The sequence below is a fragment of the Notolepis coatsorum genome, assembly GCF_963971535.1.
Source record: "Notolepis coatsorum genome assembly, chromosome: 2".
NCBI lineage: Eukaryota > Metazoa > Chordata > Actinopteri > Aulopiformes > Paralepididae > Notolepis > Notolepis coatsorum.
This window is the reverse complement of record NC_140166.1, coordinates 55,198,230-55,214,714: the sequence shown is the minus strand read 5'-3', so window position 1 is coordinate 55,214,714 and position 16,485 is coordinate 55,198,230. Positions and strand designations below refer to the sequence as shown.

The 16,485-nt window shown below is 41.2% G+C and overlaps 1 protein-coding gene across 1 annotated transcript in view; it reads right to left on the bottom strand.

Moving 5' to 3' along the window:
• Positions 1-5,546: 5,546 nt before the first annotated feature.
• rufy2 (RUN and FYVE domain containing 2) overlaps positions 5,547-16,485 on the bottom strand; it is a gene marked incomplete at its 5' end in the record, with an annotated part of 62,383 nt that continues 51,444 nt past the window's right edge. The window contains 5 exons of the mRNA XM_084308157.1: positions 5,547-6,040; positions 6,967-7,047; positions 10,004-10,052; positions 10,160-10,254; positions 16,001-16,130. Coding sequence (XP_084164283.1) covers positions 5,897-6,040; positions 6,967-7,047; positions 10,004-10,052; positions 10,160-10,254; positions 16,001-16,130 — 499 coding nt within the window. The 3' untranslated portion in view covers positions 5,547-5,896. The remainder of the gene's footprint in view (positions 6,041-6,966; positions 7,048-10,003; positions 10,053-10,159; positions 10,255-16,000; positions 16,131-16,485) is intronic.

Here is a 16,485-nt window from a genome sequence, read left to right as displayed (position 1 = left end):
TGAGGCCCAGGTGTGATCCAATGAGGCCCGGTTCTGAGGCTTCTTCTTCTTCTTCACGTGTTTACAGTCAAGTGAAGCGCTTCCTGTGCAGCAACATTCCAAGTCTAACTCACATTCCAAAGTACATCATGATCATGTGCATAAAAACAACATAAATACTCTCAAATCAATCTCTCTGTCTATTTTACAAAAGAAGTACAAGATTGGAATATGTTTAACATATTTTTAAACACATTTTGTGGCAACGTTAGCTGAAGTGCGTAATACTCTATTCTTCTAGTCGGTTAGCTAACCAGCCAGTCAGTCAGTCAGTCGGTCGGTCGGCCGGTCGGTCAGCCAGCCAGCCAGTCAGTCAGTCAGTCAGTCAGTCAGTCAGTCAGTCAGCCAGCCAGTCAGTCAGACAGTCAGTCAGTCAGTCAGTCAGTCAGTCAGTCACTCACTCAGTCAGTCAGCCAGTCAGCCAGCCAGCCAGTCAGTCAGCCAGCCAGTCAGTCAGCCAGCCAGTCAGTCAGTCAGCCAGCCAGTCAGTCAGCCAGCCAGTCAGTCAGTCAGTCAGTCAGTCAGTCAGTCAGCCAGTCAGTCAGTCAGTCAGTCAGTCAGTCAGTCAGTCAGTCAGTCAGCCAGTCAGTCAGTCAGTCAGTCAGTCAGTCAGTCGGTCGGTCAGCTGTGTGTATTTACTCCAGCCAGGGGAGGACAAGCGGGCTGAGGCTCAACGTGGTAAACATACAGACTGATGTGAAGATGTGATGTGGCTCAATGAGCAGCAGGTGGCGATGTTGGGAGATTAAAGCCTGGAATGTATCCTGTGCTCAGAGCATGTAACCATGTTATTTCAGGCACTGCTGGTAAAGGCTGGTTGAACAAAACATCCAAACCATTTTGACCTCAGGCTTTTAAACACGGCTGTCTGCGTTCTGAGTACACTGTCTATCTAGAGTGTGTTATAGATATATAGTGTGTATATAGTGTGTTATATATACATGTGTTATATATATATATACATTTAAAAAATCTAACCCTAACTAACCTTGCTGTCATGCACTTATCCTAATAAACTAACCTACACTGTAGCACTCAACACTTTGATGAACATTGTTACTCAGCTGATAGAGTTGTACCCTTCCTGATGACTTGTCGTACAGAACTTGTAAGTCACTTTGAATAAAAGCGTCAGCTAAATGTAAATGTATATATATATAGTATACTCATCTAGAGTATGTTATAGATATATAGTATACATATCTAGTATGGTTTATAGTGTCTACTAGTCTCTAGTGGTGGTTTATAGAGTATATTAGTCTCTAGTGGTGGTTTATAGTGTCTACTAGTCTCTAGTGGTGGTTTATAGTGTCTACTAGTCTCTAGTGGTGGTTTATAGAGTATACTAGTCTCTAGTGGTGGTTTATAGAGTATACTAGTCTGTAGTGGTGGTTTATAGAGTATACTAGTCTCTAGTGGTGGTTTATAGAGTATACTAGTCTCTAGTGGTGGTTTATAGAGTATATTAGTCTGTAGTGGTGGTTTATAGAGTATACTAGTCTCTAGTGGTGGTTTATAGAGTATACTAGTCTCTAGTGGTGGTTTATAGAGTATATTAGTCTGTAGTGGTGGTTTATAGAGTATACTAGTCTCTAGTGGTGGTTTATAGAGTATACTAGTCTCTAGTGGTGGTTTATAGAGTATACTAGTCTCTAGTGGTGGTTTATAGAGTATATTAGTCTGTAGTGGTGGTTTATAGAGTATACTAGTCTAGTGGTGGTTTATAGAGTATACTAGTCTCTAGTGGTGGTTTATAGAGTATACTAGTCTGTAGTGGTGGTTTATAGAGTATACTAGTCTGTAGTGGTGGTTTATAGAGTATATTAGTCTGTAGTGGTGGTTTATAGAGTATACTAGTCTCTAGTGGTGGTTTATAGTGTCTACTAGTCTCTAGTGGTGGTTTATAGAGTATACTAGTCTCTAGTGGTGGTTTATAGAGTATATTAGTCTGTAGTGGTGGTTTATAGAGTATACTAGTCTCTAATGGTGGTTTATAGAGTATACTAGTCTGTAGTGGTGGTTTATAGAGTATATTAGTCTGTAGTGGTGGTTTATAGAGTATATTAGTCTGTAGTGGTGGTTTATAGAGTATACTAGTCTGTAGTGGTGGTTTATAGAGTATACTAGTCTGTAGTGGTGGTTTATAGAGTATACTAGTCTAGTGGTGGTTTATAGAGTATACTAGTCTCTAGTGGTGGTTTATAGAGTATATTAGTCTGTAGTGGTGGTTTATAGAGTATACTAGTCTCTAGTGGTGGTTTATAGAGTATACTAGTCTAGTGGTGGTTTATAGAGTATACAAGTCTCTAGTGGTGGTTTATAGAGTATACTAGTCTCTAGTGGTGGTTTATAGAGTATATTAGTCTGTAGTGGTGGTTTATAGAGTATACTAGTCTCTAATGGTGGTTTATAGAGTATACTAGTCTGTAGTGGTGGTTTATAGAGTATACTAGTCTAGTGGTGGTTTATAGAGTACACTAGTCTCTAGTGGTGGTTTATAGAGTATACTAGTCTCTAGTGGTGGTTTATAGAGTATACTAGTCTCTAGTGGTGGTTTATAGAGTATATTAGTCTGTAGTGGTGGTTTATAGAGTATATTAGTCTATAGTGGTGGTTTATAGAGTATACTAGTCTCTAGTGGTGGTTTATAGAGTATACTAGTCTCTAGTGGTGGTTTATAGAGTATATTAGTCTGTAGTGGTGGTTTATAGAGTATACTAGTCTCTAGTGGTGGTTTATAGAGTATACTAGTCTGTAGTGGTGGTTTATAGAGTATACTAGTCTCTAGTGGTGGTTTATAGAGTATACTAGTCTGTAGTGGTGGTTTATAGTGTCTACTAGTCTCTAGTGGTGGTTTATAGAGTATACTAGTCTGTAGTGGTGGTTTATAGAGTATACTAGTCTAGTGGTGGTTTATAGAGTATATTAGTCTCTAGTGGTGGTTTATAGAGTATATTAGTCTCTAGTGGTGGTTTATAGAGTATACTAGTCTGTAGTGGTGGTTTATAGAGTATACTAGTCTCTAGTGGTGGTTTATAGAGTATACTAGTCTCTAGTGGTGGTTTATAGAGTATACTAGTCTCTAGTGGTGGTTTATAGAGTATACTAGTCTCTAGTGGTGGTTTATAGAGTATACTAGTCTGTAGTGGTGGTTTATAGAGTATACTAGTCTGTAGTGGTGGTTTATAGAGTATATTAGTCTGTAGTGGTGGTTTATAGAGTATACTAGTCTCTAGTGGTGGTTTATAGAGTATACTAGTCTCTAGTGGTGGTTTATAGAGTATATTAGTCTGTAGTGGTGGTTTATAGAGTATACTAGTCTGTAGTGGTGGTTTATAGTGTCTACTAGTCTCTAGTGGTGGTTTATAGAGTATATTAGTCTGTAGTGGTGGTTTATAGAGTATACTAGTCTGTAGTGGTGGTTTATAGAGTATACTAGTCTAGTGGTGGTTTATAGAGTATACTAGTCTCTAGTGGTGGTTTATAGAGTATACTAGTCTCTAGTGGTGGTTTATAGAGTATACTAGTCTGTAGTGGTGGTTTATAGAGTATACTAGTCTCTAGTGGTGGTTTATAGAGTATATTAGTCTCTAGTGGTGGTTTATAGAGTATACTAGTCTCTAGTGGTGGTTTATAGAGTGTATTAGTCTGTAGTGGTGGTTTATAGAGTATATTAGTCTGTAGTGGTGGTTTATAGAGTATACTAGTCTCTAGTGGTGGTTTATAGAGTATATTAGTCTCTAGTGGTGGTTTATAGAGTATACTAGTCTCTAGTGGTGGTTTATAGAGTATATTAGTCTGTAGTGGTGGTTTATAGAGTATACTAGTCTCTAGTGGTGGTTTATAGAGTATACTAGTCTCTAGTGGTGGTTTATAGAGTATACTAGTCTCTAGTGGTGGTTTATAGAGTATACTAGTCTGTAGTGGTGGTTTATAGAGTATACTAGTCTCTAGTGGTGGTTTATAGAGTATACTAGTCTGTAGTGGTGGTTTATAGAGTATACTAGTCTGTAGTGGTGGTTTATAGAGTAAACTAGTCTGTAGTGGTGGTTTATAGAGTATACTAGTCTCTAGTGGTGGTTTATAGTGTATACTAGTCTGTAGTGGTGGTTTATAGAGTATACTAGTCTAGTGGTGGTTTATAGAGTATACTAGTCTCTAGTGGTGGTTTATAGAGTATACTAGTCTCTAGTGGTGGTTTATAGAGTATATTAGTCTCTAGTGGTGGTTTATAGAGTATACTAGTCTGTAGTGGTGGTTTATAGAGTATACTAGTCTCTAGTGGTGGTTTATAGAGTATACTAGTCTGTAGTGGTGGTTTATAGAGTATACTAGTCTCTAGTGGTGGTTTATAGAGTATACTAGTCTCTAGTGGTGGTTTATAGAGTATACTATGTATGTCTCTTGTCTTGTCTCTTACGTCTCTTGTCTTGTCTTTTGGTCTCTCGTCTTGTCTCTTGTCTTGTCTCTTATGTCTCTTGTCTTGTCTCTTACGTCTCTTGTCTTGTCTTTTGGTCTCTCGTCTTGTCTCTTGTCTTATCTCTTATGTTTCTTGTCTTGTCTCTTACGTCTCTTGTCTTGTCTTTTGGTCTCTCGTCTTGTCTCTTGTCTTATCTCTTATGTCTCTTGTCTTGTCTCTTACGTCTCTTGTCTTATCTCTTGGTCTCTCGTCTTGTCTCTTGTCTTGTCTCTTATGTCTCTTGTCTTGTCTCTTATGTCTCTTGTCTTGTCTCTTGCGTCTCTTGTCTTGTCTCTTATGTCTCTTGTCTTATCTCTTGGTCTCTCGTCTTGTCTCTTGTCTTGTCTCTTATGTCTCTTGTCTTGTCTCTTGCGTCTCTTGTCTTGTCTCTTATGTCTCTTGTCTTGTCTCTTGGTCTCTCGTCTTGTCTCTTGTCTTATCTCTTATGTCTCTTGTCTTGTCTCTTGTCTTGTCTCTTGTCTTATCTCTTGGTCTCTCGTCTTGTCTCTTGTCTTATCTCTTATGTCTCTTGTCTTGTCTCTTATGTCTCTTGTCTCTTGGTCTCTCGTCTTGTCTCTTGTCTTATCTCTTGGTCTCTTGTCTCATCTTGTCTCTTGGTCTCTTGTCTTGTCTCTTGTCTTATCTCTTATGTCTCTTGTCTCTTGGTCTCTCGTCTTGTCTCTTGTCTTATCTCTTGGTCTCTTGTCTTGTCTCGTATGTCTCTTGTCTTGTCTCTTGGTCTCTCGTCTTGTCTCTTGTCTTATCTCTTATGTCTCTTGTCTTGTCTCTCGTCTTCTTGCTTCATGCGTGTCTCTCTCATACTGGAGCTTCAAGTCATGGATACATTGAACATTTAATTAAGACGCCTGACTTTGAAGACTTTGTTTTTCAGGTCATTATTTGTCACGGTGGCACTTTGTCAGGGTGGCACCTATAGACAGCTGTGAGGTGGCACCTATAGACACACAGCTGTGAGGTGGCACCTATAGACACACAGCTGTGAGGTGGCACCTATAGCACACAGCTGTGAGGTGGCACCTATAGCACACAGCTGGGAGGTGGCACCTATAGACACACAGCTGTGAGGTGGCACCTATAGACACACAGCTGTGAGGTGGCACCTATAGACACACAGCTGGGAGGTCTGTGTCACGGTGGCACCTATAGGGTTAAAGGTCACATGTTCTGCTCCTGAGTAAGGGGCCCCAGAATGCTTTGCTCCTGTGATGAGGTGGGAAGGTAAGGAATCTGTCCTCACATGCCATTGGAGGAGCAGTTCTGGAAGGTGGGTCTTAGAGGTTCTGAAATGGAATCTTTTAGAGGAGGCGGGTCTTAGGAGGCGGTTCTCAGGTGGGATTGGAGGATCAGCGCTAGAGGGCGGGTCTTAGGAGGCGGTTCTCAGGTGGGATTGGAGGAGCAGCGCTGCAGCAGCAGGGCGTGGCAGGTGTCACACACTCGGACCGGTTTAGGAGACGCGGGGAGAGGAAGCTCGTTGTCGGAGCAAGAGTTACAGAAGATCTCCCCACAGTTTCTACAGTGATGCTGGAGAGAGGAGGGGAGGAGGAACGGAGGGGAGCAGAGGAGAGATGATAGGAGAAGAGGAGAGGAGGGAATAGGAGGAGAAGAGAAAATAAAGGGGGAGAGAGGATGGGAAAGTGAGGAGAAGAGAAGAGGAGGAGGGGAGATGAGAGGAAGAGGAGAGGGAAGGGAGGAGGAAAGAGAGGAGGGGGGAGGCAAAGAGGAGAGAAAAGGAGGATAGGAGGAGAGGAAGAGGGGAGAGGAGGGGGGAGAGGAGAAGAGAGGAGGGGAGAGAGGAGGAGAGCAGAGAAGAGAGGAGAAGCAAATAGAGGAGGAGAGTAGAGAGGAGAAGAGGAGAGTAGGAGAGGATATGATAGGAGAAGATGAGAGTAGGGATTAGGAGAAGAGAAAAGAAAGGGGGAGAGAGGAGGAGAGGACGGGAGAGTAGAGGAGGAAATAGGAGAGGAGAAGAGGAGGGGAGAGGAGAAGAGAAGAAAGGAGAGAGATCAGTGGCTATTTACATATATATACTGTACATTCAATCAATCAATCAAATTTATTTATATGGTTGACCTGACTAACTGGTCTACTGACTGGTTTATTGACTGGTTTATTGACTGACTGACTGACTGACTGACTGGTTTATTGACTGACTGACTGACTGGTTTATTGACTGACTGACTGACTGACTGACTAACTGGTCTACTGACTGGTTTATTGACTGACTAACTGGTTTACTGACTGGTTTACTGACTGACTGGTTTATTGACTGACTGGTTTACTGACTGACTAACTGGTTTACTGACTGGTTTATTGACTGACTGACTGGTTTACTGACTGACTGGTTTATTGACTGACTGACTGGTTTACTGACTGACTGACTGGTTTACTGACTGACTGGTTTACTGACTGACTGACTGACTGGTTTACTGACTGGTTTACAGGCTTACCTTGCGCCTAGAGAGAGAGAACTCTTTCTCACACAGCTTACACTGGCTGGCCTCCTTGTCCTTCAGCCAAACCTGTCCTCCCTGAAACACACACAACACACATAGTTCCACCAGCAGGTAAATGGACTGCATTCATATTTCTCTTTGATCCAAAGAGCTTTACAATAAGTTCCTAACATTTTTACCCATTCATTCACACGCCGACTGCGGAGGCGACCAAGCAAGGTGCCAACCTGCTCATCGGGAGCAATTATGGGTCAAGTGTCTTGCTCAAGGACACTTCGACACGCTGCCCGGGAGGAGCGGGAATCAAACTGGCAACCTTCCGATTACCAGATGATAGGGGTGTAACGGTACACAGAAGCCACGGTTCGGTACGTACCTCGGTATTGCGGTCACGGTTCAGTACAACAGGAAAAAAATATTTATAATTATTATTATATATTTATAATAATTATTATAATAATAATTATTAAATATAATAATATTCTATAGGCTTGCCGTAGTAGTCAGTGATACTGGTGTCATTCTGTGTTCAGGCATCCACAGAGTAAATTAATTGCCTACTGCACCTTTAACAACAACTTAGTTTCAGTTTCACTTATAGAGAGGATTTAACTTCACGTGAAGCTGAGACTGAAGAAGACTAGAGAACAGATGACATGTTACACAACAATGGCAGAGGATTATCAATATTTTGGATTTAAACAGCAGCAGCAACTGGAGAGGAGCTCCTACCTGGAGGGGAGAGAACAGATGGTGGAGGTAAACGGTACCCTATCCCCCCCCCTCACAGTGAACTGTGGTGTTCCACAAGGAAGCATACTAGGACCACTACTGTTCCTAATTTATGCAAATGACATGTCGTCAGCTTGTGACTGCAACTTGTTCCTGTTTGCGGACGACTCAGCCCTGCTGGTCTCTGACAAGAACAAGTTACAGGTTGAAAAAACCCTCAGCTCGGAACTAGGCAAAATCTGCATATGGCTCGCCGACAACAAACTATCATTACACATGGGCAAAACAGAGTCCATTCTCTTCGGTTCAAATAACAAACTCAGCAAAACCGACGGCTTCTCAGTTACAGTGGGTGACAATATTGTCACAAGGAAAGATGAAATTACCTACCTGGGTTCCATCCTAGAGGCTAATCTTTCCTGTGACAAAATGGCATCCAATGTAATAAAAAAAGTCAATCAACGAACTCGATTCTTGTACCGGATCTCCTCCCTGGTAAACAAGAATACCCTGAAGACTCTGGCAGGAGCACTCATTCAAGGGTACTACGACTATGCTTGCACCTCATGGTACCAAAGCACCTCAAAGGCACTAAAAACCAAATTACAAACATCTCAAAACAAACTAGTCAGACTACTGCTTGACCTTACTCCTAGAACCCACCTCACCCCTGCACACTTTGCCAACCTAGGATGGCTTAGAGTAGACGACAGAGTACAGCAACTTGCAATGGGCCTGGTCTACAAGATACACTACACGACCAAGGTACCCATGTACATGTCAAAATACTTCCCAAAGGTCAGTGAATACCACGATCACAACACCAGAGGGAGCTCCACAAATCATGTAAAACCCAGATTCGGCTCAAACAAGGGACTAAACACGTTTCGCAATTATGCCACAACAATGTGGAACGCCCTACCCAAAGCTGTAAAGGAATGTGAATCACTACCCACCTTCAAAAACACTCTCAAAGAACACCTACGGGAGACTGCAATTCAAAACTGGCCCCTACAAATGTCCTAACCCAGTTGTACAATAAAGACCAAGCATGGCTTTGTCAGTATTCCAATGTACAGCCCCACCCAACCCCACCCCACCTACCCAACCTCCTACAATGTACAGTTTCTATGTCAAATGTATGTCAGTATTCCAATGTACAGTGTCCCCCCCCCTACCCAACCCCCCCCCCCCCCCCCCCCACCTCCAATGTACAGCCCCACCCCACCTACCCAACCTCCCCCAATGCACAGTTTCTATGTCAAATGTATATACACTCTTTTTCTGGATTTTTTTAGTATCACAAACAGTACTGTATTTGAAAATCTGGTATGTCATGAATGTATAGATGTAGCAGTACTGTCTATCTGTATGTCATGTATGTCATATGATGAATTGAAAATGGGGGACCCTGATGTAAACAAGACGAAAGTCTTTCTCTGGTCTGCATCCCCTTAACAATTGTATGTATTGAGCTGTACTGTACTGTACCCATTCTGCAATCTGTTAATAAACTTTTCAATCAATCAATCAATCAATCAGATGATCTGGTGGTATGTTGTGCTTTTACTTTTTCTCCGATCAGCTGTGAGACTCCGCGGTCCGCCGGCAAAGGTTGATGTGTGTTCGCGCGCCGCGTGTGTCTTTTGGTTACCATTATTGGGCGAACAAGAAAACTGCAAAATTGTAATGACCCTGCTGTGTTAAACATTTAATTAATTCATCATGGTTTTGTTTTAGGGACAAATAGGCAACAGGAGAGGAGGAGGGGCGAGCCCAGTGCAGAGTGTCAGTGCGCGTTGCTGTTAATTCTGTCCGCTTGTCATCGTGCCTGAGACGTATTCTTCAGATGGCTGCGCGTACCGCACCGTGACGGCCGTACCGTAAATTCGCGGGACGAATACACGTACCGTTACACCCCTACAGTACCAGACGACGTTCTACCTCCTGAGCCACTGTCGCCCCGAATATCACTTGGTTCCTTACTGCTCCCTAACCCTGAGAGCAGGCATTACCAGATCACTTTCTTAGATAGATATAGATACTGTATAGATAGATAGATAGATAGATAGATAGATAGATAGATAGATAGATAGATAGATAGATAGATAGATAGATAGATAGATAGATAGATAGATAGATAGATAGATAGATAGATAGATAGATAGATAGATAGATAGATACTGGATAGATACTGGATAGATAGATAGATAGATAGATAGATAGATAGATAGATAGATAGATAGATAGATAGATAGATAGATAGATAGATAGATAGATAGATAGATTGGGTAAATACCTGGAGAGCCTTATTTGCCTCCTTGATGTCCTCTATCTTCAGTTTCGATCTGAAGAGAAGCAAAATACATGATGACATTACAGGTCTTTATCAGTACAGGTCTACAGGTCAGTACAGGTCTACAGGTCAGGTCAGGGGTCAGAGGTCAGTATTTACTCTCTCAGCTTGCAGCCCAGCTCGTCCAGACTCTGCTCCTGATCATCACAGATGCTCTTCAGCTGAAGGTTCTCATCTTGGAGACGATGAAACTCCTGGAGCGTGCACACACACACACACACACACACACACACACACACACACACACACACACACACACACACACACACACACACACACACACACACACACACACACACACACACACACACACACACACACACACACACACACACACACACACACACACACACACACACACACACACACACACACACACACACACACACACACACACACACACACACACACACACATTATTTGTGCGGTTTGATACATTACAATATCAGGACATTTTAATCAGTTTGACTGTAAGAAACGTGAATGAGTATGTTCCAGATATCCAACCTTGTGAATGATGCGCACAGCTCTTTTCTGTAGGATGGTTAATGGGTATTAGGGCTGGGCGATAAAACGATAGCGATATATTTGAATGATTTGTATATTTTAATCTTTTTATTTTTTATATACCTGCAACATGGTGGGTTTAAACCCAGAGACAGTGGACAGACTTGTCTTTCTTGCCTGCAACTTAAAGTAATGGCTTTGCTTGTCCAAATGACAATACTGACCAAATTGAGAATTATTTTTCTCTTGTCCATTTATTTTGTTTGCTTTCTAATTTAAAATACAGTTTGAAACCGTCTGTACACAGTAGGCTATGTGTGCTAGCAGAGCTAGTCTCCAGTCACGAGTCACGGTGCACATGTGCGGTGGTTTGTCCACCAAAAAAGCACCAAAAGATAGAAAAGAAACTAGCAGAGCCAGAACTGTTCAACTCCCCTGGAGCCACAGCCAGCAGAGAAGCCTGTTTACTTTCTCTTTCAAACCAGCTGCAGCCTGAGAACTGGAGTGTGAGGGGATGTAACACTAAAGATGGCGGCAACGATGATAATTATCGATATCGAGTGATATGATAACATTATCATATCGTTATCGTGATATCATTTTTGGCCATATTGCCCAGCCCTAATGGGTGTAATGAGCACTTATAATTATTTCCACAGACTTCAACGCAGTAAGTTAAATATGGTGAAACTAGTGAACAGTAGAGAATGTGAAGTGATTTGTGATCCAGGACCTGCTTTGCTTTGTTTATTACTGAAATGCTCCTTACCAATTGGGTTTGAATAGGTTTGATATGTGATTTCCAATTAATTATTTAGTCAATCGTGACACCAAGACATTTTATTTCAGACACTCTTTCAATTTCCACCCCATCTATTTTTATCTGTACACATATATCTTTCCTACAATTTCCAAACAGCATTATTGTGGTCTTGGATACATTTAATGACAATTTGCTGAAATCAAACCATATGTTAAGCTTAAACATTTCCTGCGTAATTTCCTCCTGCAGTTTATTTAAATTATCCCCAGAACAGAAAATATTTGTGTCATCGGCAAACAAAACTAATTTCAGTAACTTGGACACTTTACATATGTCGTTGATATACTGTATAAATAACTTTGGCCCCAACACTGACCCCTGGGGGACACCACAAGCAATGTCCAAACACATTGAAGAGCAATCACCCAGTTTCACATACTAGCATCAACCTGTTGTTAAAAAGTTTTTTTAGTATTTTGGAGAATTGTGGGAGTAAAGAGACAGGTCTATCGTTTGTGAAGTGGTGTTTGCTCCCAGTTTTATACAGTGGTATGACTTTAGTTGTTTTCATTTCATTTGGAAATGAACCAGTTTGAAATGATAAATTGCAGATAGGGCTGGGCGATATGGCCTAAATATGATATCACGATATTTTCTGACCTTTCGGCGATACACGATACGCATCACGATGTTTTTCTTTTTTTCCCCAAACAATTCATTATGAGGCTTACCAAGACAGTATTTGAGTTTGCAAGCTAACATTAAAGACAAAATAAAATACCCATGCATTTAGCATTTTTATATTATATATTAGATTTAGATTATTAGATTATTAGATTATATATTGCATATATTTAGCAATGAGATATTATATGATTTAGATATGAAATATGATGAATTGAAAATGGGGGACCCTGATGTAAACAAGACGAAAGTCTTTCTCTGGTCTGCATCCTCCAGTCCACTGTTGACTGTTGTTGTATTGAGCTGTACTGTATTGTACCTATGCTGCAATCTGTTAATAACGTTTATATTCATTCAGTCGGCAAACAGAATCATTTTGATTGACAGTCGCGTCTGCCAATTACGTCACATCGCTTGCACCCGCCCTGCTGTTCTTAGCACCAATACTTCCGCCATTGGAGAGCTCAATGAAAACAACAATGGCAGCGGTAGCTCGCCGCGGCCGACGTTTAGCTTTTAGCTCTGCAGAATGACTAAACGACTGGAGGCATAATGATTTTACTGCAACGGATGTTATAATAAAAGCCTTTAAACCGCAGAATGGGCACAACGGAGTCAGCACGGGCTGAGATATGAACGGCTAATGTTTGCTATCTAGGTCGACCTCGGTCGTTGCTATGTAAATACGCTGATGTTATTAATTGAAAGTGTAACTATATAACGTCAATGCCACAAAACGAATGCCTTTGTTATCATAAGTAGTAACTTTTGATGCAGTAGTGTGTGTGTGGGGCGGCGCTGTTCAAAAGTGTCAACGTGTGGACCAGATTGACGCAACACAAGCCTCTTGGGCAAAACATCACGATATCCACGATACGTTTAAAAAGTGTATCGTTAATGAACTGTACCCGATATTTATATAATATCGTCATATCGCCCAGCCCTAATTGCAGATGTATGTCAATGGTTTTGAAATCCCAGCAATGACCTTTTTCACTAATGTCATATCAATGTCATCACAATCAGTGGACTTTTTGTTCTTACATTTATTTACAATGTCCAACATTTCTTTTTCATCCACTGCTTTTAAAAACATTGAACTGGGATTTCAGGATAGGATCAGGAATTTCTTTTGCAAGATCAGGTCCAATGCTTACAAAGAATTGATTAACTCATTGGCCGCCAATCACGAGTATACTCGTTATTGGCCACCACCGCTTGACCACCAATAAGTATACTCGTTATTAGATCGTTTGATCTTTTTCCTTTGATCCCCGTTCTACACACTCGGCCGGAGCTCTCTGAATCACTGTGGCACAGCTACATACGTTGGAATTGCAATGCCGATCGAATCTCATCAGGTGGCAGCATCGTCTACCTTTTGAACTCTGATAGAAAGGGCTCAGGACAGACAATGAATGCACTGGACTATCAAGCCTCGCTCTGAGGGGGAGGAGCTCTTGCAAAGCAATCGCAAGCAGATCTGCTCGCCTCAAAACCTATACTGTCCCGTAAACACGTGTAATTACATATAAACGAGTAATCGCGATCACCGATGGGATCATTGGAATGATTCTTTTTGAATTACCTTCTGGCTAAGGTAAGGACCCCCTATGTCTATTTGACCGAACCTGAAACATGTTTCTGTAACGATCACAGTGTCTTACTTTACCGGACATAAACCAAGCGTTTTGTAACGATCGCATTTTCGGGGTAAGACTACCCCCCCCCCCCCCCCCAACCAGAACAGTTTGGGCTTATTGCATATAACGATCTATGGGAAAAGACTGAATTATCTAGGAAATGGGCGATGTTTAGCGTGTAATAAACTACAAACTACAGTGTATATCAGACCTGGGCATTGTACGGCCCGCGGGCCGGATCCGGCCCGCGGGATTATTCTGACCGGCCCGCGAAAGATTACATGATAATAAAAAAATAATAAAAAAAAAATAAAAAAAAATATTTTTTTTTAATATTTTTTTTATTTTTATTTTTTACTTTTTTTTCTTTCATGTCAACGTTCACACGCACAGTATACGCTTAGGAGACATGCTCAGAAGATGTTGGTTCTCTTTGGATCCACCTACATATGTGAACAGACATTCTCAGTCATGACGTTTACCAAGTCCAGGTACAGATCCTCTCTCACTGATGAACATCTGGCAGCTGTGCTTCGCATCTCCACCTCAGACATGCAACCTGACTTTGATGGACTTGTTAAAGCTCAACAGAGACTGGATTTCTCACACTGAATGAAAAAAAAGAACTGAAGAACACTAAAATGTGGAAATATAACAAGTGAAATGGGACACTTGATATTTTTTTTCTTTTTTTTGCACAGTTCTGAAAACATAAAATTTTTAATATAGACATGTAAAGTAAAAAAGGCTACAAAACTGGGACACTTTTCTTTACACAGTTCAGTGACATGTCTTGTTTATTTTTGCTATAAGATGATGTGATGTCTTTAGAAAGCAAAGAAAATCCTTGTTTCAATAGTATATGAAACTCAAAATTCCCTTTGTTATTAATGTTTCACATTTTGTTCATCATTTTGGAAATAAATTCTATTTGAATAAATGATATTTTTGAAAGCTATAACCTCACCTTTTAATTGCCAAATAATAACATACACTCTCACCAGGGGTCAAAACAATGCCATTTACTGCTTTTTATATAGAAATAAAATGTATATTATGCATAATTGAGTTTGGAATTTTGGCCCGGCCCCCCAACATATTTTCAGTTGCTCATTCGGGCCCCCCGGGAAAAATAATTGCCCACCCCTGGTGTATATAAACAAACAATTTTTTTCCATGTTGGACTACAAGTAGTGTCTGCCAAATGAGCCACACCATTGTCTCCACAGCTATAATACAGAACACACACACTGTAGCGGCCTCTGCCTGGGTCCGCTTCCGTGGCAGTCGGGAGAGGTATTCCGTACGCGCTTTCTAATCAATAATAGTCTCCACACTTTCAGTTCCGTTGTCAGATATCAAGTGGATATCCGATTTATTTAGAAAAGTAATTCACATGGAAGATGGGACCAAAGCGGTCAGAAAAACTGTGTGCCATTCCCCGTTCTACACCCAGCCAGGTGATTACCATCACTAATTTATGCCCTCAGCTGCGCAGTGCCTGGTCCGCCTAGACCGCCATTCAGGCAAGCCAGGTGAACCACCCACAATACAACGGAGTTCAATCCATTTTCCCCAGAATAGACCAACACTGGGCAAGCATTCCCCTTTTGGCTACACAGATAAATCATAACATTCACATAAATCATATCCTTCTATTTGATATAATAATAATAATCCATAACTAAAACACTCATATGGCTCTTACACACACAGCTCTGCAAACATTGTGAAACACAGCGAAAGTGACCATTTTAATCTGGCCTGGAGCAGCAGAGATACGGAAAGCGTATGGCGATGAATGAGTTAAAGCTGTTGGCCACATCTTCTATATTATAATTATCTTTGTCATCATCAATGAAATATTTGGATAATTATTAGCTGTGGTACTGTTTCTTATAATACTGTTTAATAACTTACATATTCCCTTAATATTGTTTTTATTATCATCTAGTATTTTCTGATAATATTCTTTTTTATTTGACCTTATAATATGAGTTAACTTATTTTTATATGTTTTATATTTATTGTCCACTTCTTTTGTTTTCAATCTTATAAATTCCCTATAAAGAGTATTTTTCTTTTTGCAGGCATTTTGTGATCCATGGACAATTGATATATTTTCTTTTACTGCTCCATTCTTTTATTGGAAAATTTGTATCATAATTCCCTAGAGACTAAATACCAGAGACTGGCTCTGCAGAGCCTCTATATAATATCATCATCATCATCATCATCATCATCATCATCATCATCATCATCATCATCACCTGCTTCAGCCCGTTGATCTGCAGAGCCTCTATATAATATCATCATCATCATCATCATCATCATCATCATCACCTGCTTCAGCCCGTTGATCTGCAGAGCCTCCGCGCTGAGCTGGCACACGGCGTCTCTCTCTCTCTCCAGGTCCTTCTGCAGCGTCTGACGCCACTCCTTCTCAATCTTCAGGTCGGTGTCCAGCTGCTGCCTGGAGACACGGCGGACAGACGGCTCCTAGTCACTACATCTACCTCATTATACTAATTATATATAGTCCTGTGCTAACCAGCTTGCCCCGGTGTTCATCGCCATATTTAATCTATCCCTGGCGGAGTCAGTGGTCCCTGCCTGCTTCAAAGGTGTCAAAGAAACCCAAAGAAACCCTCCCCAACATGTCTCAATGACTACAGACCGGTGGCACTCACCTCTGTGGCCATGAAATGTTTTGAGAGGCTGGTCAAGGACCACATTTTGTGCCTCCCTCCCCAGTGATATGGACCCTATGCAATTTGCATACAGGCCAAACAGGTCCACTGACGACGCGGTCTCCCAGGTACTGCACA